At 34.0% G+C, this 23,068-nt stretch overlaps 1 protein-coding gene across 1 annotated transcript in view; it reads left to right on the top strand.

Annotated features, from left to right (window-relative positions):
• Positions 1 to 23,068, top strand: part of LOC127705022 (uncharacterized) — a 29,716-nt gene that overhangs the window by 1,967 nt on the left and 4,681 nt on the right. The window contains exons 2-6 of the mRNA XM_052209268.1: positions 9,832 to 9,896; positions 11,831 to 12,547; positions 15,979 to 16,132; positions 19,429 to 19,551; positions 21,814 to 21,951. Of these exons, the coding sequence (XP_052065228.1) occupies positions 9,832 to 9,896; positions 11,831 to 12,547; positions 15,979 to 16,132; positions 19,429 to 19,551; positions 21,814 to 21,951 (1,197 nt within the window). The remainder of the gene's footprint in view (positions 1 to 9,831; positions 9,897 to 11,830; positions 12,548 to 15,978; positions 16,133 to 19,428; positions 19,552 to 21,813; positions 21,952 to 23,068) is intronic.

Raw genomic sequence — 23,068 nt, 5'->3', positions numbered from 1 at the left:
GTTCGGTGTGAGCCAATGCTCCGTGTTGAAGGCCGTACCTTGACCTATAATGGTTTACTTTTATAAATTGTAACTTGGATGGAGAGTTGTCTCATTGGCACTCATACCACATCTTCCTATATCTATTATAGTTGTTTTGGTCTCTGGTGGAGAGTTGTCTCATTGTCAATTATATCAAATCTTCTTTTTTTATTTATACATACATCGCTCGCAAGTCATTATTTGGACCATTTGTAGATATATGTTGATACAACTAAATGTATATTTTTTATCATTTTTTTTAGGAGCGGATTCTTCACATAATCAGTTTATGTACCTCGTGCGTACTTTACTTTCATTTTGGTTTCAAGAAGCGAATTATCTTCTATAGTTATCTACTTACAATTAATTGTTCCTGACATTTATATATAGATGAAGTAGCAGGTGGACTGATATGAAAGTCATATGAAAATTCAAGACAATAGCCCACCCCGGTCGACCGACTTTACACAAAATCTATTGAATTTAATATTGTTAATTTTCTCTCTTGAATATGCATGAAATATTTGTCACTGGACGTAACAACGATCAATCAATCGATTTTAAACTACAGCAAAAGGACGAAAGGTCAACGCGGAACAGGTAAATTAATGTTTACCTTTCAGAGAATGAAAGGATTTTAACCTTAATATTTGCCTGTTCCAAATCAGTTTGATAGTAAATCGGCAATTATTGTCCTAATGTGAATCTTTTGAAGAGATTTCTATCGTATTTACCAATATGCATTGATTTGAGTGTGTCTTGCTTAAGTCTTGCTTCAGTGGCAACTATTTTATGCATATTCTTGACCGAGGAAGTATTAACAATTAATAAAATCGGTAGTTTTTGAAGGGTTGGACGACAGGGATACAAGGCGGGAAATTTGGACTGCCACTGGAAAATAATAATATGTTGTATAGGAGAATAAATTTGCCTTACAAATGCCATCTACGGACCCCTCAAAGAATTGTCGAAAAAAGGTTCTAAACGTATTTAGTGTTTTTTTTACGAGGCATCGGATAATAGCGTCCTTATATACCGACTGGACGTGGTTGCGTATTTATACATCCCACACAGCCCAACAGACACCCCTCTTTGGCAAAGAAGACCAAGATGACCATGTTTATACATCCCAATTAACCTTGGGTTGCAATATATATTGAAATTTTGTCGGTCTATTTTCTTCAAATATACCTTCAATTCAAATATAGTGTTATGTATATTTAGAAACCTTACCCCCTTTTTGTTGTTATTGTTTAATTACTTCAATACAAAATACAATTTTAGACAAATTTACAATCTGACCAATACACCCAGTATAACGGTTGAAGTATTTATCTGACCAATACATCCATTATAACGGCTGAAGTATATATCTGACCAATACACCCATTATAACGACTGAAGCATATATCCGACCATTACACCAATTATAACGGCTGAAGTATATATCTGACCAATACACCCATTATAACGGCTGAAGTATATATCCGACCATTACACCAATTATAACGGCTGAAGTATATATCTGACCAATACACCCATTATAACGGTTGAAGTGTTTATCTGACCAATACATCCATTATAACGGCTGAAGTATATATCTGACCAATACACCCATTATAACGACTGAAGCATATATCCGACCATTACACCAATTATAACGGCTGAAGTATATATCTGACCAATACACCCATTATAACGGCTGAAGTATATATCCGACCATTACACCAATTATAACGGCTGAAGTATATATCTGACCAATACACCCATTATAACGGCTGAAGTATATATCTGACCAATACATCTAGTATAACGGCTGATGTATATATCTGACCAATACACCCATTATAACGGCTGAAGTATATATCTGACCAATACACCCATTATAACGGCTGAAGTATATATCTGACCAATACACCCATTATAACGGCTGAAGTATATATCTGACCAATACACCCATTATAACGGCTGAAGTATATATCTGACCAATTACATCCATTATAACGGCTGAAGTATATATCTGACCAATACACCCATTATAACGGCTGAAGTATATATCTGACCTATACACCCATTATAACGGCTGAAGTATATATCTGACCAATTACATCCATTATAACGACTGAAGTATATATCTGACCAATTACATCCGTTATAACGGCTGAAGTATATATCTGACCAATTACATCCATTATAACGGCTGAAGTATATATCTGACCAATTACATCCATTATAACGACTGAAGTATATATATCTGACCAATTACATCCATTATAACGGCTGAAGTATATATCTGACCAACTACATCCATTATAACGGCTGAAGTATATATCTGACCAATTACATCCATTATAACGGCTGAAGTATATATCTGACCAATACACCCATTATAACGGCTTAGTATATATCTGACCAATTACACCCATTGTAATGGCTGAATTAAGTATATATCTGACCAATACACCCATTATAACGGCTGAAGTATATATCTGACCAATACTCCCATTATAACGGCTGAAGTATATATCTGACCAATACTCCCATTGTAACGGCTGAAGTATATATCTGACCAATACTCCCATTATAACGGCTGAAGTATATAAGTCAATTGAGTATGAAATTTACATTGTTTTTCTTGCATCATTGAAATCATTGAAATCATTAAAATCATTGAAATCATTGAAATCACTTTCCAGTTATTTTATATATATCAGACCAACGTAGTATATAGTTCACTATAATAAGGAGACAAAATGGAAATTTTTTTGAGGGATGGATAAATACCGTGCCACGTTTTTATGTGTTTATGTTTGATGTTTTTCTGCTTTGTATCGATCTGATGAGTTAAGCCTTTTTCAACTGATTTTTATAGTTTGTTCTTATGTTGTGCTGTCACACCACTGTCCCAGGTTAGGAGGAGGGTTGAGCGTTCATAAACATGTTTAACCCGGCTACATTCTTTATGTGTCTATCCCAAGTTAGGAGACTGTAGTTCAGTGGTTGTCGTTGGTTCATGTCTGTCATTTTTGTTTTTCGTAAATTGTTTTGTTATTAATTAGGCCGATAGTTTACTCAAGTTAATTGTTTCATATTTTTCATGTCGGGGCCTTTTATAGCCGACTATACGGTATGGATTTTCTCTTTGTTGAAGGCCGTACGGTTGCCTATAATTGCTTACATCCAATTTATTTGAACTTTGGTGAATAGTTGTCTCAATGGTATGCAATTACACCTCATCTCCTTATTTTTATATTCACCATCGAATATTCAATTAAGTCACTTTAATAAGCCTGGGATGTAAGCCTTAATTAAGACACCGTGAACAATATTTAAACTTGTTATAAACTGCTAGTAGTCCTTTGTTCATTTATGTATCATTGTCATTTTGCTTAGTTTCTTTTGTTACCTATTCTGACATCGGACCTCTTGCCTTTGTTAGTCTAGTATGTTTTTTTTTAATTTTAGTTCATTTATATGTTTTGGAGTTTAGTGTGACGTCCATTTTCACTGAACTAGCACACAATTTTATTTAGGGACCAGCTGAGGACCACCTCAGCGGAATTTTCTCGCTGCATTGAAGACCCAGTGGTGGCCTTCGGCTGTTTTCTGCTCTTTGATCTGGTTGTTGTCTCTTTGACTCTATTTCCATTCTCAATTTTATAAGATGCATCTATGCCGAAGACACAAAATAGACATAAACAAATGCATAAAAAATATCTTTTAAATTATGCAATACCGAACTGTGCATGACGTGCAGATTGTGGTTACAAAAACGTATAACCATGCTAAAACAAATACTAATAGTCTGTTTATTACACGATACAAAACTGTATCATATTTTGGTGGTTTAATTGTTTTGCAGCAATTCCCATTTTCATGTTTAAAATAGGCGTGAACGATATACCATGCTTATGTTAAAGAAAAAGTAAGTTTTACATGTATCTGACTCATCATTGACGCCCAAATCATTGCCCTTGGAAGGTCATATCAATTACGAATACTAAACTTGAAGAGCTTTGAAAACGGAAAATTCCAATAAAATGTGTCTAATTTGGCAAATGCCATCTGTGCTCAGAGTACAATACACTTATTGTTTCCAATTATGTAAACAGATGAATGACGACATCAATGTCACCTCAGTCTTGACCACGGATCTGGTAAATTCTTCTGCATCGGATGTGACATACTCATAATTAATCCATCATATTATATATATAAGGGTCTGCATAAGGGGGTCCTTCATTACTGTATTCTTTAAACTTTTATGTCATTTTTCTCTATTCTTTATATTCCTTGCCCTTTGTTCTCTATTCTTTTTTTAATTTCGGCATTATTTTTTTTTCTTTATTATTTTCACTTTTTTTCGCTATTGTTATTTTTGGGCCCATTATTCGTTATTCTGTAAACCTCATCCAGGCCTTCATACCGAGCCAGTGGTTGCATGACTTCTGAGTAAACACAAGGCTGATAATTTACCGCGCAAGACGACCGTCTTGTCTATAGAAGACTCGTTAGTGGGGCACGAATAAAAGAAACTAGAAATGGCAAAATCAATTATGAAATTATACGCGCTTACCTTGTCTAACATTATTCACTAACACAGTATTTGGACAGTTCTACCCCATTACAGATTCTTACAAGTTTTACATCGCCACATTTCCATGTGCCCGTCATCCTCGTCAATGTCTGTCGAATGTCATATCTTAATATTTTTCTTTATTTGGAGATTGGGTTGTTGATGTTTGATGTTTGATTGTTTCTGCTAAATTTATTCACATCTTTTATAGGTTCGAGACGATTTAGAGCTCGCAATGTTGTATGTACATGTATATAGACATATGTCTATTGTTGGAGACTGTATGTCACCCGCTAGATACCTTAAAGTTTGTTTAATTTTGTTGATGAGTTGCTTTCGCATTGACATAAACATCACCTGTCCTTGAATTCATACTTGACAGTTCTACCCACATATTAACACAGCTAGCAGTTGACGGTTTTAACCTAAAACGATTTTGAAAGTTCTATCCTACACCACAGTGTTTGAATTCGACATTTCTAAGCTATAGAACAGATTTTGACAATTCGACAGTTCTAACCTATAGAACAGGTTTTGCAATTCTAATCGTAGACATATGTTGACAATTCGACAGTTCTAACCTATAGAACAGGTTTTGCAATTCTAATCTAAGACATATGTTGACAATTCGACAGTTCTAACCTATAGAACAGGTTTTGCAATTCTAATCTAAGACATATGTTGACAACTCGACAGTTCTAACCTATAGAACAGGTTTTGACAATTTGACAGTTCTAACCTATAGAACAGACAGGTTTTGCTATTCTAATCTAAGACATATGTTGACAGTTCTTCCTTAAAGATCAGATTCTGATAGTTAGGGTAAAAATGTTTCAGAAAAAAGGTATTACAAATATACCGAACTCTATGATAAGTTCCCAAAATAAAAGAAGGGGGAAGTTCATAAAAACTAACAAAATAAAACGTTATCAACCAACGGAACGAGCGATAAACCAATTTGTCATATTCCTGACTTGGTAACGTCACAGTACCTAAATTGCACCGAGTACCCAGATTGCACCTATTTAGCAAAAATAGCAGTGGAAAGCTTACAAGTTTTCTTTGAGACTAAACAATTTGTATTTTCATGATTTGACATTATACACGCCTTTCAACATAGGTAAATATGTTTAAATATACACAAAACGTTCGCAATATATATATATCAACAGATGAAGTCTTCACTGGAAAAAGTAAAATCTATGGAAGTGTCGCCATGCGACGTCCACAAAAAGTCATCTTTAGAAATGAGCAAATGAAATATGTTACAAGCATCCATTTCTTAAAAAAATGAATAGTAAGCATGGACTAATGTCAAATTGTTCTAAATATTTGACGAGATAAAACAAAACATCTGTTATTCGATTTTTAAGGATGTGAATTAAAGCATGGATGCAATTTGGCTACTCATCATTACAGAATAATGGATCGTTTGGAGGTTGGTTCAAACCCATTTTTCTATGATTCAATATGAATTCAAAATTAAATTGGTGTAACTATATAGTAAATAAGATTACATCTACAAAATAAACACAGAATGGAAACTTTTGTCTGGATCATAAAAAAAAAACGTAGGTGAAAAACTCAAAATAGGTGCAATTTGGGTGCCCTCACGTTATAAGCATTTTCCGAAGATAATGGTCGGTTAAACCTGGCATGGTTCAAGGTAGAACTGTTCTATGAAAGACTATTCTGCATGTTCTGACGTGTACAGATTTGATGAGAGGTTAGAACTTATCCTATCAAAACAATTTCAGATCGAATCCTTATTTCATTTGAGAGGGAGTAAAACACTATCTGCATCTGTTACAATTCGTTCACACAAGTAATCAATTTAGCCTTCAATTCTTTAAGCGTTAAAAGTATTATCGCATCCATAAATTAATCTCCAAATGTTACATGCCGGCATGCTGATAACAGAAAATATGGGCAGTAGTTCAAATGCTTATTTATTTCTTTTGAAGCTACCTCATATATCAGATCGGTTTCTTACCTGTTCAACTTGTCAATCAAACACAGAAAATAAATGTGTCTTTCTGCACGTGCTTCTAGTGTTTTAATTACATACATTGGAAATTTGGAATGCCACAACAAACACAGGGTACAATGTATGACAGATGGGTCACAGCAAAGGACAAATGTCTTACCTTGCATTATGCCACCCACAGACCCATCAACTGACTGTCGTAAGGGGTCTATATAGCACTCTCTTTACGTGAATAGATCGAAAATCAGGTTGTTTGTCAACATTCTGCAATGACGTGTCTGCGTATTTATACATCCCGTAAAACAATACGAACGTCCATTTAGCTTAGATCTTGTCACCAAAAAAGGGGTGTCCAGTTCAAGTTAATTCTATGCCCTAATTACTCTTGAAATTCTAAGATGTTCATAAGGACATTAATTTAACAAGAGTGGTGTCTTAGGTTTATAGGGGACCAGCAATTCACACACGGCACGGTGAAGCCCCAGATTCTCATTATTGGTAATGTTTAAAGAACATCGACTAATTTCAAACTAAGATAAAGTAGACTAATTTTTGTTTCACCAATCATAGACCATCTCTTAGGGAGCTACCATTTGATTTTTTAGGGGGGGGGGGGGGGGGGGGGGGGGGGGGGCTAGGATGAAATTTGAAAAAATAGGCAGGACAGGAGTTTTGAGTAAAAAAAAGGCAGGATGAGCAAAATGGCAAAAAAAAAAAGCCAGGATGACAATTTATGTTAAAAAAGTCAGGATAAACTAATAAAAAAGGCAGGACTGAATAGAGTGAAAAATAAAAAGGCAGGACAGAGATTACAACTAAATAAAAGGCAGGACCGAATAGAGTGAAAATTAAAAAGGCAGGACAGAGATTACAACTAAAAATAAATGCAGGACAAAATTTTTCATTCTAGCCCCCCCCCCCCCCCCCCCCCCCCCCGCCCCCCCCCCCCCACATAAAAATCAAATGGGTAGCTCCCTTGCATGATAAATGTACATGATTTCCGTGTGGTGTTTCTAGTTGTTTTTAGATTACTTTCATCAGGTACGCTTCCAACCCAACATTTGATAATGTAACACCAAAAGTGGCTTATTATATCTTAACAGAATAGCTTATAATATATAAATCAACTCAACAACCCCGAGAGAGTTAACACCATTTACGTAATTTTATGATCTGGAAAGATGTAGGTCCGGTAAGGGCCGATTATGGCCTCAAAATTCAGGTTCATCTGATGAAAGATTTTGGACATTTTTTAAACACTTAAGTGTCTACTTCAGTCGATTCAATTAGTTTATGTGAAAGATTTGAACTGATTTAGTCATCAAAGACGCTCAAATTCAAGCTTAAATATGAAAAATCTATCAAATATCCCATAATATGTCACTTTTCAGATGGATTTTGTCAAAAATGAAAGTGGCCGCATCCGTGTTCATTCTCAACCTTTATATATGTTATGTATTATCATTAAATACAACTTACATTTAAATATTAAGAATGAACACAAATGCGGCCACTTCCATTTCAGACGGAAACCGTCTAAAAATTAACCAAAATGCTAAAATTTCGAAGATTTCAGTAATTTAGCAAGACTTTATGATGCTAGTATCCGATACATGTGCATTGTATTGTCAAAAACAGCCCATATTTATGTAACAGAAGTATTCTTCTTTCCAATAAATAACTAAAAAATTACATTTTAACAATTTTGTAAAACTGCTATATTTTGGGGCCAAAAAGGGGTCTTACTGGGCCTACTCCATTATATATAAACAAAATGCACCATTTAAACATGTTAAATCGTACCAGTTACAATGTCCATTTGCCGTACTGGATGTATATATACGCGGCCATAGCTGTACAATGTGGGAATTGCTTTCTATTATCGTTCTGAATAAGAATTAAAAATCTGCCGCTGGACGCAGTTAACAATTGATCAATCTAAAAATGACCAGGAAAATGAAATTTATGTTTATCATCTGACAGGATCGGATATTTCGGTTTGCCAAAAGCAACATTTGAACCCGGCGTTGCATGGATTGTTTTATAGTGTTATTCATAACAGATTTAGAATTGTGAAAAAAAAGAAAAAACAAACAATATTCTAGTTCAACGTTATAACTGAGATAGATGACACATTATAAGAGTCGCCGCGATATAGCATTTTTGTGCTGATGCGGCGTAAAACAATCACCAATCAATCAATCAATCATTTTCAAGAGTGATTGAAAAATTTGCTACATAAATTTGATATTTTGGAAATACACAAAGATTTTGTAACTTAGAGATTCTCTTTCAACTCTAATATACCTATACTACAGCAACAACCTGAACGTTGTTTGAGAACAAAAACTGTCAGTTATCTATGATCGCTCATCCTTTTTCTTTTGAAAGGTGTTCCTTTTATTTTGAAAACAATATGATCTGGCAATTAAGAATGCATTATAAGAACTAAGCACGTGTTTACTAAATGAGCTTTGAAGTTCATGGACAGATATGATGATAAGATACGTCTAAACAGGCGCTTATTCAATTACATCGTAGTAAAATGGTACTATTTCTAACTATAAAATCACCATCAGTTAAGTTTATGTTTTACTACAGACATGAAAGAGGAATTATTCTAACGGGTCACTGCTTTTTTAAAAAAAAATATATATATTATTTTACAGGATATCCCGTACAGAACGATTTTTTCCTGAATTTTGTCTACTACTAGGATTTACATGTGTATTTAATAAAAAGCATTAAAAGACCACGCACTTCTATTAACCACCATTAGCACAGTTTTCAAAACGTGTAATATAAGTACAAATGTACAAAAATTTTGTATAAAAACTGTTGAACGGTAAAACAACCAAATTTTAAAGGCAAAATACCTGAATCAAACAAACGATATTTTAAGCTTAAACACAGAAAAAAAGCAACCCAACACTTTAGCACCTACAGGGGTGTTTGTTAGAATAATAAAGAATAAAAACGTCAAGAGAATTTCAGGAGGACAATGCTGCGATATCTGCTTGTTGTGATTTTAGAGATGGGTACCTAAATCAGGACTTTTGTGCATAGATATATATATTTTTATGTATTTCCTTCTTCCAAAATTATTTTTCCTCCTTCATTTTCCCCTTTAATGTCTACTTGCTCTCTGACACCAGTAATAAATGTTCCAGTAGAAAATTCCGTTTGCACAGTTCAATTACCATATTTTGACATCGAATCTAATTGATTGCTATTTTTTTTCTTTCAGAAACGATATTTGAAAAGCTAGACATCAAAAGACAGAAGAGATATATTGATGGAAATGATTTGCCGGTAGGTAAAAGACATACATCATGCATGATCAACGCAAAACATTACACCGCGTTTATGAATACGCTTGAAAGTTCAGTACGTGTCTTAGGCTTATTACAGCGAATGTAAAAGATAAAGATTTAAAAATGAAATGAAATGATTTGGAAATAGATGAATAAACAAACAGATTAATTTGATAAATACAAACCCTAAAAAAAACAACAAAAAAAAAAAAAAGAAAAAAACAATCGACATATGAATCTTAGAATAGAGAAACAATTAAATTTTAGTAAGAACGGTTCTTTAAACGTGTCAAATAGCTCATCAGCTCTTTAACTGTTTAAATATGTAGATCAAAGTTATATTTTTCTTCGTTATACGTCAGCTTGCCAGCAGGTTATTTACGGCTCGAGATTTTAAAAAAAAGGCAGTGGCTATTCTTCCGGCTAGCTGGAATAATACAATGTAGCAAAAAATGTCTATTCTTCCGGCCACCCGGAAGAATAGCGTTTCTCTGCTATTATGCTATAATCCAGCCAGACATAACAATGAATAATGAATATATTTTTGGGTAAGTGGTTATTGTAGCATCCAGTGGAGAATGTAGTGGCAAAAAAATTCTTCACATGCAAAACTGAGAATTGGACTATTCATTTTTGCACGTTTTGCGGATGTTACTGATAATAAACTCAAGATAAAATAGTAAACTAATAATGAATAAAAAAAAATAAAAACAGAATTATAATAGGAAAAAAGTAAAATCAAAAAAATATTTAACTCCGAGGAAAATTCAAAAAGGAAAGTCCCTAATCAGTTGGCAAAATCAAAAGCTCAAACACATCAAATGAATGGATAACAACTGTCATATTCCTGACTTGTACCAACTCTCCAAGTATTAACTTTGATTTATTTTTCTACTGGCTGTTCTATGGAACACGCTGATTCTCCGTAAATATACAGCTTGTCAAATGAGACAAAAAAAGAATATCAACATCGATTGATATGCAGCAAATACACTTTTGAATTAAAGTCACTTATAGTTTTGACAAAAAATTGTGCAAAAAAGTTAAAAGTTTCCATTCATTCACTACAACAAATCAAAATGCAAATAAAAAAATAAAATTACTTCATAGTATACAGCATATTCAGATTTTTTTTTATTCTACGGGAATCGGGGGGGGGGGGGGGTCAAAATGCCTCTCCTTTTTTTTCTACCTATCCTGCAAGGTTAGGAGTCGGACAATATTTATGGCTTCAATGAACATCTATGATTCTTAAAAAAGATTCCGAATTTATCGTTTCCTGAAGTTTGGTTCCAATGAAGTCGTCAAATGATTTTGCACAATTTTTTTTTCAAAATGTTCTGCGATTTTTAACACATAGAAAATAAGAGAAAAGGGTAGGCACATGTAAACTGCCCTCAAAGTAAGATTGTGTTTTTGATAGCAGAAACATAATAATTTTATTGAGAAAATAAATAAAACAGAATAAAAAAAAGGGGGGGGGGGGTTTACTCCTCTCAGTTTACGTGCACACGCTATTGTTCTGGAGTCTGTCCTATAGAAATTTGTTTTAAAGCAGTCACATTCCCTCTAATTTTCTATATGACATCTTTAAATATAAATCACAATCTCCAATTCTCAAAACGTCCATTGCATGATTCGCGCGTTTGCAATCCGACACCTCATCCGGGACACTTTCCTGGCCACATGACACTTCTGTTGATATTGAACACTTGCGCATCCGCAAACGGATGGCGGAAAAATAGAGATTTTTAACTATTCTTCCGGCTAGCTTGAACAATATAGTACACTCCGTTAAAAATAGATATATATAAATATATACAACAAAATAGTTAACTAAAAAACCCAATAACTTTATCTTAATTAAAGTTAGGTTTAACATTTTTATATTAGGTTATAAATGAGTTATTAATATGAAAGTTTTTTTCATAGCCTTTACCAATAACTAGCTCATCGAATGGCGGAGGAGTACCGTTAGTTCGCAGTGAACATGTTAATAATGAACAGCAGGACCGAAGTAGTGCCGAGAATTCTGGTTATAGATATGTTAGCTCAACATATGATACACAATCTGAAAATCAGACTCAAAATGACAATTCACAGGATGATTCTAGAATTATTACAATAGGAAGTGATCCTCAGATCGAATTCAGGAGTCATCTAGATACAAGTGAACAAGATCGAAGACGACCGATTCCTTATTCTACAAGCAGTCCCCCAGTAAGAACGGAAAGTAGATATCGATATACAACTGAACAAGATCGAAGACCGCCGACTCTTTCTACCACAATCAGTCCCCCAGTAAGAGCCGAAAGTGGATATCGATATACAAGTACTGTATATTCGGGACCAGACTCACAAACAGCCTATCGATATAGACCACCAAGTCAGGTTGGATACCAAACCAGCGGTTCCAATCGGCAATATCCTAATACAGACCAACAGGGAACCAGAACGCAGTATGGAACAGGAAGTGGACAGACTCAATATTCACCGTATGTTGGTAGTGGAGTTTCGTACAATCCAGGTGGTACAAGAGTCCAATATGTTGGTGGAGGATCGAGATATCCAGTTTACAATAGAAATGAACGTGTATATGGTGGAAGTTCAAATTTTATTCCAAACAGAGGAGTTGTTTCAAATGACCCGGTAGGTATATCCATTTAAACTTATGAGATCCAACTTTTTTATTCTTAAAAAAATATTACATAACCGATAAAGCTTTTGTAAAACACATGTTTTGATTGTAAATCAGAAATTCGAGGGCTTGAGTTTTATATCATGAGTTACTTGAAACATGGTTACTGCTTACGAGGAAATATTGAACCAAAGATTCTTATTAACCAGGTTAAAGTCACAATCCCACACCTTTTCCTCGTTTATGAAATCACCAAAATCGACTTATCAGTGGCTTTTACACAATGATCAACACGACGGCTGTCACTCAATCTGATTGAAATACACATCTTATGTATATGCTTAGCTTACAAAAAAATCAGAAAACTTTCCGTTCTACTTTCTGTTTTGAAGATCATTTCGGGATACTCGGGTTTTGTTATAACTATACACACCTTCAAATAGTAGGAGGCTGAAATTTCATTGGTAGATGTGAAATTTTCAGAACAGAAAGTAGAACAGAGCGTTTTCATATCTTCGCAAGCGAAACGTGGACACAGGATCTGTATTTGAATTAGCACGGGTGGTGCCACTACTTGAGCAAGATCTACACTGAGTTTCCGACTTATAAAGAACAAGGTTATTTTTAAATTGTATTGTCTTTTTTGTAACGTTAAACAAGGCTTAATCCGTGCATGCATTGTATCAACTTCAAGCAATGAATAACAAGACAATAATTTTAGGTGCCACTATATTAACGCAAATACGAATCGTATTATCTTGAGATTGACATTTGCTAGCCTGTTATTAAAGTTAAAACAAAAGTCCATTACCAAGAGAAATATACTGGCCCCATATAAGTGATTACTTAGCCAGTGTCCTCAGATGAGACGGGGTTTAGGTAGTGTATCCTTAGGCGCTCTGTATTATCATGAAAAATAAATATAGATTCCATGGCCGAGTAGAAATAGTTTTTTTTACCAATTATAGAACGTTTTCATACAGTTTCCCCTAACAAAATGTCTGTATTCTCGATTTTCATAGCAATACAACGAATTTTCCAATCGTATAATCCTATTTTGATCTTTGTTACCCTTATTTACTGGTAGTATTGCTAGTAGGTAATATCCCGAGGTGTGGGAAAGGGAATATTTTGATCTTTGTTACCCTTATATGCCGGCAGTATTGCTAGTAGATAATATCCCGAGGTGTGGGAAAGGAAATATTTTGATCTTTGTTACCCTTATATGCCGGCAGTATTGCTAGTAGATAATAGCCCGAGGTGTGGGAAAGGGAATATTTTGATCTTTGTTACCCTTATATGCCGGCAGTATTGCTAGTAGATAATATCCCGAGGTGTGGGAAAGGGAATATTTTGATCTTTGTTACCCTTATATGCCGGCAGTATTGCTAGTAGATAATATCCCGAGGTGTGGGAAAGGGAATATTTTGATCTTTGTTACCCTTATATGCCGGCAGTATTGCTAGTAGATAATATCCCGAGGTGTGGGAAAGGGAATATTTTGATCTTTGTTACCCTTATATGCCGGCAGTATTGCTAGTAGATAATATCCCGAGGTGTGGGTAAGGGAATATTTTGATCTTTGTTACCCTTATATGCCGGCAGTATTGCTAGTAGATAATAGCCCGAGGTGTGGGTAAGGGAATATTTTGATCTTTGTTACCCTTATATGCCGGCAGTATTGCTAGTAGATAATATCCCGAGGTGTGGGTAAGGGAATATTTTGATCTTTGTTACCCTTATATGCCGGCAGTATTGCTAGTAGATAATAGCCCGAGGTGTGGGTAAGGGAATATTTTGATCTCCCTCACAATATAGCAGCGTTATACTTCAAGTAATTGACTTCTGATTAAACGTAAAAAGCGGATTTATGTATGGCAGTATGCCATCATCAACTGAAACGTTTCATTATATGCATATATATGATGCCTCATGACTGAAATATTTCAAGATTATAAAATTTACAAGTAATAACTATAAGTATCAACAGGACATAATCTTGATTGCCCCAATTAAATCTTAAGTTGTTTATATAATAATGAGTTACTAGAAACAGTATTACGTATAGATGTATCTCCATACAGCCTTCATCTGTTACCAGAAAACTTGTATCAATAAACAGTTGTTGAAAGATAAGTAACACGCGCTTACTGTTACAACATATCTATATTGATAATTCAAATGTTAACCATTTGCTACTTGAAATGATTTGAAATGATAAACTTTCTGTACTTAAAGTAAATGCTTGTTAAAATACGAAACACTAATACGTGCTATATAAATACAAACAATGTTTTTTAATTAGTTTTCCCTTTTAGAATTCTGTGACTGTCAATAATTTTCATTAATATATAAATGAATTTTACTATAAGATTTTCATTTGTATATAAACAATTTTTTACAATAAGATTTTCATTAGTATATAAATGAATTTTACTATAAGATTTTCATTTGTATTAGAGAGGCGGAAGATATCAAAAGAAAACTTAAACTCGGAGGTCAAGGGCAAACTGGAAACGGCATGGCAACAAAAAACGAAAAACGTTCAAAGACAAACAACAGTCTTTAAAACACAAGAAAGCGAAACAATCCAAAACCGGTGTTGATCTCAGGTGCACCCGAATGGTTAGCAGATCCAAATTTCACATCAGTCGTGTTACTCTAATAAAATACGTTAATGTATTAGACAGGAAAGATTAGAAAATGTATACCGTATTTCATGATATCAGATGATGGACGATGCTATGCTAGTTACACTGTCCACACACTTTGTCTGACAAAATTTTGATTTGTTTAACATTTATATGTTTTGGAGTTTAGTGTGACGTCCATTTTCACTGAACTATTACACAATTTTATTAAGGGGCCGGCTGAGGACCACCTCCGGGTGCGGGATTTTCTCGCTGCGTTGAAGACCCATTGGTGGCCTTCGGCTGTTGTCTGCTCTTTGGTCGGGTTGTTGTCTCTTTGACATATTTCCCATTTCCATTCTCAATTTTATCAAGATTTTAGATTGGTAACACTGAACTTACAGATAAAAATAAGAAGATATGGTTTGATTGCCGATGAGACAACTACTGACCAAATAAATAAAATTGAGAATGGAAAAAGACCTCGTGACAAACCTTAGGATGTAAACAACTATATAAGTCCTCTTACGGCCTCTAATCAGCAAAATCTTTACCATATATATATAGAAAGTTATTAAACAGAGGCCATGTGATAGTAAAACGTGAAACAATTCAAATAACAAAACGTATTTCTTCTAGGAAAGTGTTTACCTTTCCAAAATAAATGTGCAGAAGGATTTATATACCATACAGGAGCACACTTGTGTTAAATTAAAGCCTCTTTAGTTATCTATAACAAAAATGGGGAAATTATCATCATAAATTACAAGGAAAATATTACCTAGATAATATGATAATCAGACATATTTCAGACATGTCCTACAGAACCTACGCCAGTGTTTATTAATAATATGGGTTGTTCACAAGCTATCAATACACTAGGATCCTTTATATGCTATAATTACGAAAGAGTCTCGAGGGAGTGCTGTGAAAGATGTTTGTCACTGAAAAAAGCAGACAAAACAGGTAAGATGATACGCTATAAAAACAGAAACTCATAAAAAGGAAAATGGGAAAAAAGCAAATTAAAAGTCTGTCTTCGAATACCCGTTCAAAGATCAAAGATATCAGGCTTATAATCTGGTACGCGTGTTCTGTCGTCTACGTAAGACTCATCATTGGCGCTCGAATCAAAACAATTGGAAGGCCAAATCGAATACGAAGTTGAAGAGCATTAAAACCGAAAATTGCGAAAAGATGTACCAAATACCGTTAAGGCCTTTGAATAGAAAAAAAAACAACATTTGTATTACCAGTTATTCAACATTTTAAGCACAGTGAATTTCGAATTTAACAATCATTAAAAGAATAAATAGCACCACGGACGCATCGCATTATTTCAAGACGTATGTCCTTTACGCATGGTAGACAATTTTAAATTCGAATCTAATTGTAATACAATGAAAACGGATGCGATAAGTAAATACGGATATCAGAGAATAAACGAAAACAAACAACAACAAAAAACAATTTATTTAAGAATTGAATACTTGTTTTTGTAAATTTATTGGGGTGTAAAAGCGTTGACCGAAGTACATTTTGTATGAAGCGCGGAAGCGCTCACTCTAAAAATGTGCACACGGTCAACGCTTTTACAACCCTATAAAATTACTAAAAGAAGCATTCAATACTTTAATTACATTTTTTTTGCTAAGATCATGAAAACCGATTTCTATCAAGTTTTTCTTTTAATTACCTTTGCACTTTATTTTGGAAGCTCGTGTCATCATGAATGTTACATTTCATTTTGAAATGAAAGTTAATTTTAGAATGACGCGAGATTGCTGTTAGCCAATCAAAATAACGTATTATAATGAAATATACATGTAATGTAATTATAGAAGAAATGTGTCAAATAAAAAAAGAACAAAACCCAGAAAATTGTCATTGCCTGAAGTGTGCTTTAAAAGCGTAAGCGGTTCACAGTAGAAATTGTTATTGCCTGTGCTTCAAAACCGTAAGCGGTTCACACTAGAAACTCAAATCTATTAGTAATTTTTACACTGAAAACGGATGCAATCAGTAATTTGATAATCAAGGATATGAGAGATATACTAAAACAAACAATAAAAACCAGCAATATATATAGTTAATTATCTCAAATAAACAAACAGCAAAATCCTGAAAATTGTTACTTCCGTGTGCTCTTAAGCATTTCCCAGTAGAATTAAAACGAGAAAAAAGAAAACAGAAGAAAAAAAAACCAGATAACGAACTGTAATATAGGACTGAAGATGAAATACCTATGGCTTTAACTCCCCTCTGTGATATAATCACCTAATCAAAAAAGACATCAGCAAATGAACAGGGTACTTAAATCTTATAAGTACCTGCCAATTAAAAAGCAATTTACCACCAAGAAATGGATATTATGATAAATGTTGCGTATGCTTAATAATTAAAGAAACTTACTAGAAATGTTCTTTTCTTTAGAGTGTCAGAATCAAAAGGCTTTTTTGTGCTCACCTGGTCGAAAGGACATGTGAGGTTTTCTCATCACTTGGCGTCCGTCGTCCGTCGTCGTCGGCGTGCGTTAACTTTTACAAAAATCTTCTCCTAAACCACTGGGCTAAATTTAACCAAACTTGGCCACAATCATAATTGGGATATCTAGTTTAAAACCATGTCCGATGACCTGCTTGCCAACCAAGATGGCCGACATGGCTAAAATAGATCATAGGGGTAAAATGCAAGTTTTGCCTATTATTTTGAAAACTGACATAAATAGAGAAATTCTGACGGGGGCAAAAATGTTCACAATGTTGAGCTCTAACTATTGTCTTTTTCAGTCAAAACTGTTAGACGACTATCTATAGGAGTTATTGCCCTTAAAAGACTAATTTTACCTTAAATTTTTTCCCCTTTTATCTCGAAAATTATAATAGATAGACAGAAACTTTAAATAGAAAAAAATGATCAGCAAGACTATATTTACAAATGATTCATCATGACCAAAATCGTCAGACAGCTTCTTATAAGAGTTATTGCCCTTTAATGACGATCTTTGCCAAATTTTAGCGTTTTTGCCTAATATCTTTAAAAAAACTATGAAAGATAGATAGAAATTTTAAAAAGCAAAAATAGCCAGGAAGACAAAATCTTCAAATAAGTCAAACCAAAATCGTCAGACGATTCTTTATTAGAGTTATTGCCCTTTAATGACGATTTTTACCATTTTTTTGCGTATTTGCCATATATCTTAAAAACTAGAATAGATCGATTGAACCTTTTGAAGCAAAAATAATCAGAGAGACAAGATCTATAAATAAGTCAACATGACCAAAATTGTAACTCAACTCCTTATTAAAGTTATTGACCTTTAATGACAATTTCTCCCATTTTGGTCTTTTATCTGGAATAGATAAAAACTTTAAATAGCACAAATGATCAGCAAGACAAGATCTACAAATAAGCCATGATGGTCGAAATCTTCAGTCGTCTCGTTATTGGAGTTATTGCCCTTTGATGATAATTTTTTACCTTTTTTTTTTGCATTTTTTGCCTTATATCTTGAAAACTGTAATAGATAGAAACTTCAGTAAGGAAAAATTATCAGCAGGATAAGATCTACAAATAATTATGTCAACATGACTGAAATTGTCAGTTAACTCTTAATAGAGTTGTTCCCTTTTAATGATGATTTTAACTAAAAATGTTTTCATTGTTGAAGATGCAGGTGAGCGACACAGGGTCTTTAAAGCCTCTAGTTATGATTTTAAGCAAAGAATGGAAGTTAAAGTCACAAATTTTAGTATCGGATTTTGTGTTTAACAAAGTGAAAAAAAAAGTGTGCGGGGGGGGGGGGGGGGGGGGGGGGGGGGATAGGAAGAAGGAAAACCTTTTGATGTTTTTAAGAAACTTGAAGTGTCAATTTATTCTGATTTAAAGAAGTTAAAAACTGTTTGATTTGTATTTTCTAGGGCCAAATATCTATTCCTCTCTGATATGTCCTCAGTCCAATATTCCAATCTTGTTCATCTCGATCTACCCATTTAACAGAATTTACCAATTGCATGTAGCTGTTATCTTAAATATGCATGAAATATTTGTAACTGGACGATCAGCAAACAATAATCAATCATTATATATATTAAGTCAGCAATTTTTACTTATTAACGCAAAACCAAAAAGAAAATCGTTATATTATTTGCTTAATCACATTTTATTATTTAAAATTTTCGTTTTTTTATCAACAATCGCATTAATAGACATGAAAATCAAATGCAATAAGTTTTGAAACTACTATTATATTTCCTTTGTAGGTTGTGAATACGGCGATTGGTCCTACCAATGTAGAAATATACAGCCATTTGATTGTTATAATTCTCGAAATAGAGACATTTGTTGCGAACAATGCAGGTTACACAAAGATAGACAAGCTGTAGGTAAGAACAAATAAGTTTTAGCCGGTCGTTAATCCATTCTGTATGTGCTTCTTATTTTAGCATCCTTCCAACCTTCTATGATCTGGACGTTCTTTTTTCAACAACCTTTGAAAAAAGACCGTTTGGATATAGAAATATTGGACCGCCATTTTTTATCTCTTATGTTTTCATTACTTTACGTTTTGGTGTTTCCCTTCTTAGCTCACTTGGCCGAAAGGCCAAGCGAGCTTTTCTCATCACTTGGCGTCCGTCGTCCGTCGTCGTCCGTTAACTTTTGCAAATATCTTCTGCTCTGAAACCTCTGGGCCAAATTTAACCAAACTTGGCTACAATCATCATTGGAGTATCTTGTTAAATAAATGTGTCCGATGACCCCGTCTGCCAACCAAGATGGCCGACATGGCTAAAAGTACAACATAGTGGTAAAATGCAAGTTTTGCCTATTATTTTGAAAACTGCTATAAATAGAGAAATTCTGACAAGGGCAAAAACGTTTAGAATGATGAGCTCATACTATTGTCTATTTACCTCAAAACTGTAAGACAACGTCTTATAGGAGTTATTGCCCTTAAATGACAACTTTTACCATTTAAAATTTTTTTCCTTATTATCTCGAAAATTATACTAGATAGACTGAAGAATAGCAAAAATGATCAGCAAGACAATTCCTTATTAGAAATATTGCCCTTTAATGAAGATTTTTACGATTTTTTTGCGTTTTTGCCTGATATTTTGAAAACTGTAATAGATAAATAGAAACTTTAAATAGCACAAATGATCAGAAAGACAAGATCTACAAATCAGACATATGGTAAAAATCTTCAGTGGACTCGTTATTTGAGTTATTTCCCTTAAATGATATTTTTACATTTTTCTGCATTTGTTGCCTATTATCTTGAACACTATAATAGATAGAAACTTTAGAAAGGAAAAATTGTCAGCAGGAAAAGATCTACAAATATGTCAACATGAAACTGAAATTGTCAGTTAACTCTTTAGAAAGTTGTTCCCATTTAATGATGATTTATACTAAAAGTGGCCATAGTTTGAGATGCAGGTGAGCGACACAGGCTCTTTAGAGCCTCTAGTTATATTCCTTTGAATATTTCTTTACTGTATAAGGTAAGATCGTAGTAATAAACATCCTTAGTATTTTAAACGTTTGTGCTTTTGGCCTAGCATCTATTATTATGTCCTCTCATTGAATAATAAAGTCTGGCGACTATGTTGAATGCATCTATTCCATCGAACTTGAAATTAAGTATGCATCAGATACAGTTAAGTCTGCCTCATATCTTGACTTACATCTATAAATTGACAATGAGGATCAGTTGAGGACAAAGCTTTATGACCCAAGAGATGATTTAAGCTTCAATATTGTGAACTGTTTATTTCTAAGTAGCAACATTCCAGCAGCGCCTGCATATGGAATATATATCTCCCAGTTGATACGATATTCAAGGGCTTGCGTTTCCTATTATGATTTCCTTGATAGAGAGTTGCCGCTCACAAGAAGCTATACTGTGTATATTAAACAAAGAGTTCTAAATGGTGAATAAGTCGAAATTGATTCATCCCTATGAAAATTTTACGGACTGACCATCTCAAGTTGGGTGACCGTTATGGAATATCTGTTTCACAGATGACGGCGGATATGTTCCAATCGTCGTAACCACAATACCATCCTGCTTTTACCTGAATGTAACTTACCGAACTAGACTTATCACCGAGTTTGTACTTGCATCAGCAATACGACGGGCGCCATATGGAACGGGATCTTCTTACCCTTTCGGGTCACCTGAGATCATCCCCGTTTTTTTGTGGGGTTCGCGTTGCTCAGTCTTCACTTATCTATGTTGTGTTTTGTTAACTGTTGTTTGTCTCTAAGTCATTTTCTTATTTTGTCATGGCGTTGTTAGTTTATTTTCGACTAATCAGTTTGAATGTCCCTTTGGTATCTTTCGCCTCTCTTCTTATAATATCGGAGACATCCAAAATTATGTTATATAACTTGATATAACGTTTTCTATAGACTCCACAAAAATAAACCACTATTGCATACCCAGCTACTAATTCTCGTTGGACTGAGCGTTAAAATACCCTTGCAACAAATATCTGAGGGTTTTTTTGGTGACCTCTTCCATACAACCCGTAATAATATAATTATGCGGTATAGGTTAAATATGACACCCTGGATTATTTTAAATTCTCAATAAGTAACTAATCTACATTGTATAAATGTGTAATGTTTGTTTTTTGTAGTAATTCCCGGATGTGAATACGGTGATTTAACGCCTCGTTGTCAGATCATCAGAGAAAAGAGACATTTATGTTACCTCCCAGAAAATCAGCGTCTTTGTTGTCTCACGTGTCCTTCATTAGCAGACCAAGATAAGTCTGGTAAGCATATATCATCATCTAAATACAGTAAAACTCGCTTAATACATAGTTATGGCCTTGGGCTGTTTTCTGCTCTTTGGTCGGGTTGTTGTCTCTTTGACACATTCCCCGTTTCCATTCTCAATTCTATCAAGAGACCAAATTTATTAAGCAAAAACCTGACAGTGTGTTATAAGACCATTAATTTTAGGTCCTCTCTCTTTTGTGCATTCCATATAGGATGTACCTTTATTAAAAGACCACCTGTCTTCTGAGATCAGTTTTTTTGTCTCCCTTATAATTATACAAGTGGTGTCTTGAAACAGGTTTTACTGTATTCGGAGAAATCTAAGATACACCTTTTTTTTTAAAATACAAAGCTATATACATGATATAGATGAAGTCAGTAAAAATTATCAACCAAAGATTGAAGGAAATATAAGTGTACATATTTCGCCAATTGAAGGTCTCTTTGGACAACAACACTAATGCAGCGAGGAGAAAATATAGATTTAAAAGCTTCTTTTCGTAGTATTATTTAAGGTCAAAAGCATAGAACGTCAATAATTTTGTCTTTCAGCGCTACATATACTAATTACAATTTAAATCTTTTCAAACTTTATACACGTAAAATTTATTCCGTCCTGTATTAATACATATTCCTTCCGGGAATTTTTTCTTGAATAAAATAATTCCTATTTAATAAAATGTCTAAACGATCAATGCTTTAACAACCCTAAAAACACTGCAATCAAACATGCATAAATTCCTATATAATCTCATTTTTATTATAAAACCAGGAAATTACGAGTTTAATAAACTTGCCGTTTGTTTCAATATTTCTACTTTGGTTTGTACAAATAAGTGGGCGACGATTCCAAGGAGGAAAAAAAAAAAGCATATGTTGAAGAAAAACAAATAACATCGTGACTAACACGCAATACACTACAGTTCGCAAGAGACTATTATAACGCAGAAAATTAAATATTGCTTTTTTAAAAAATTGAAATGTCATCTGAAGCCATATTACTCCAAATGCTATAAGTCTCACAGACCTATCAGAGTTATGTTTCCTGGCACACCAGCAAACAACAAAACACTGTCTGTTCAATTTCTGACTTGTTATTTTTTTCCTAAT

The sequence above is a fragment of the Mytilus californianus genome, unplaced genomic scaffold (genome assembly GCF_021869535.1).
Source record: "Mytilus californianus isolate M0D057914Y unplaced genomic scaffold, xbMytCali1.0.p SCAF_6, whole genome shotgun sequence".
NCBI classification, from domain to species: Eukaryota; Metazoa; Mollusca; class Bivalvia; order Mytilida; family Mytilidae; genus Mytilus; species Mytilus californianus.
Note: the sequence above shows the minus strand (reverse complement) of the source record. Positions and strands in the feature narration are given on the sequence as shown.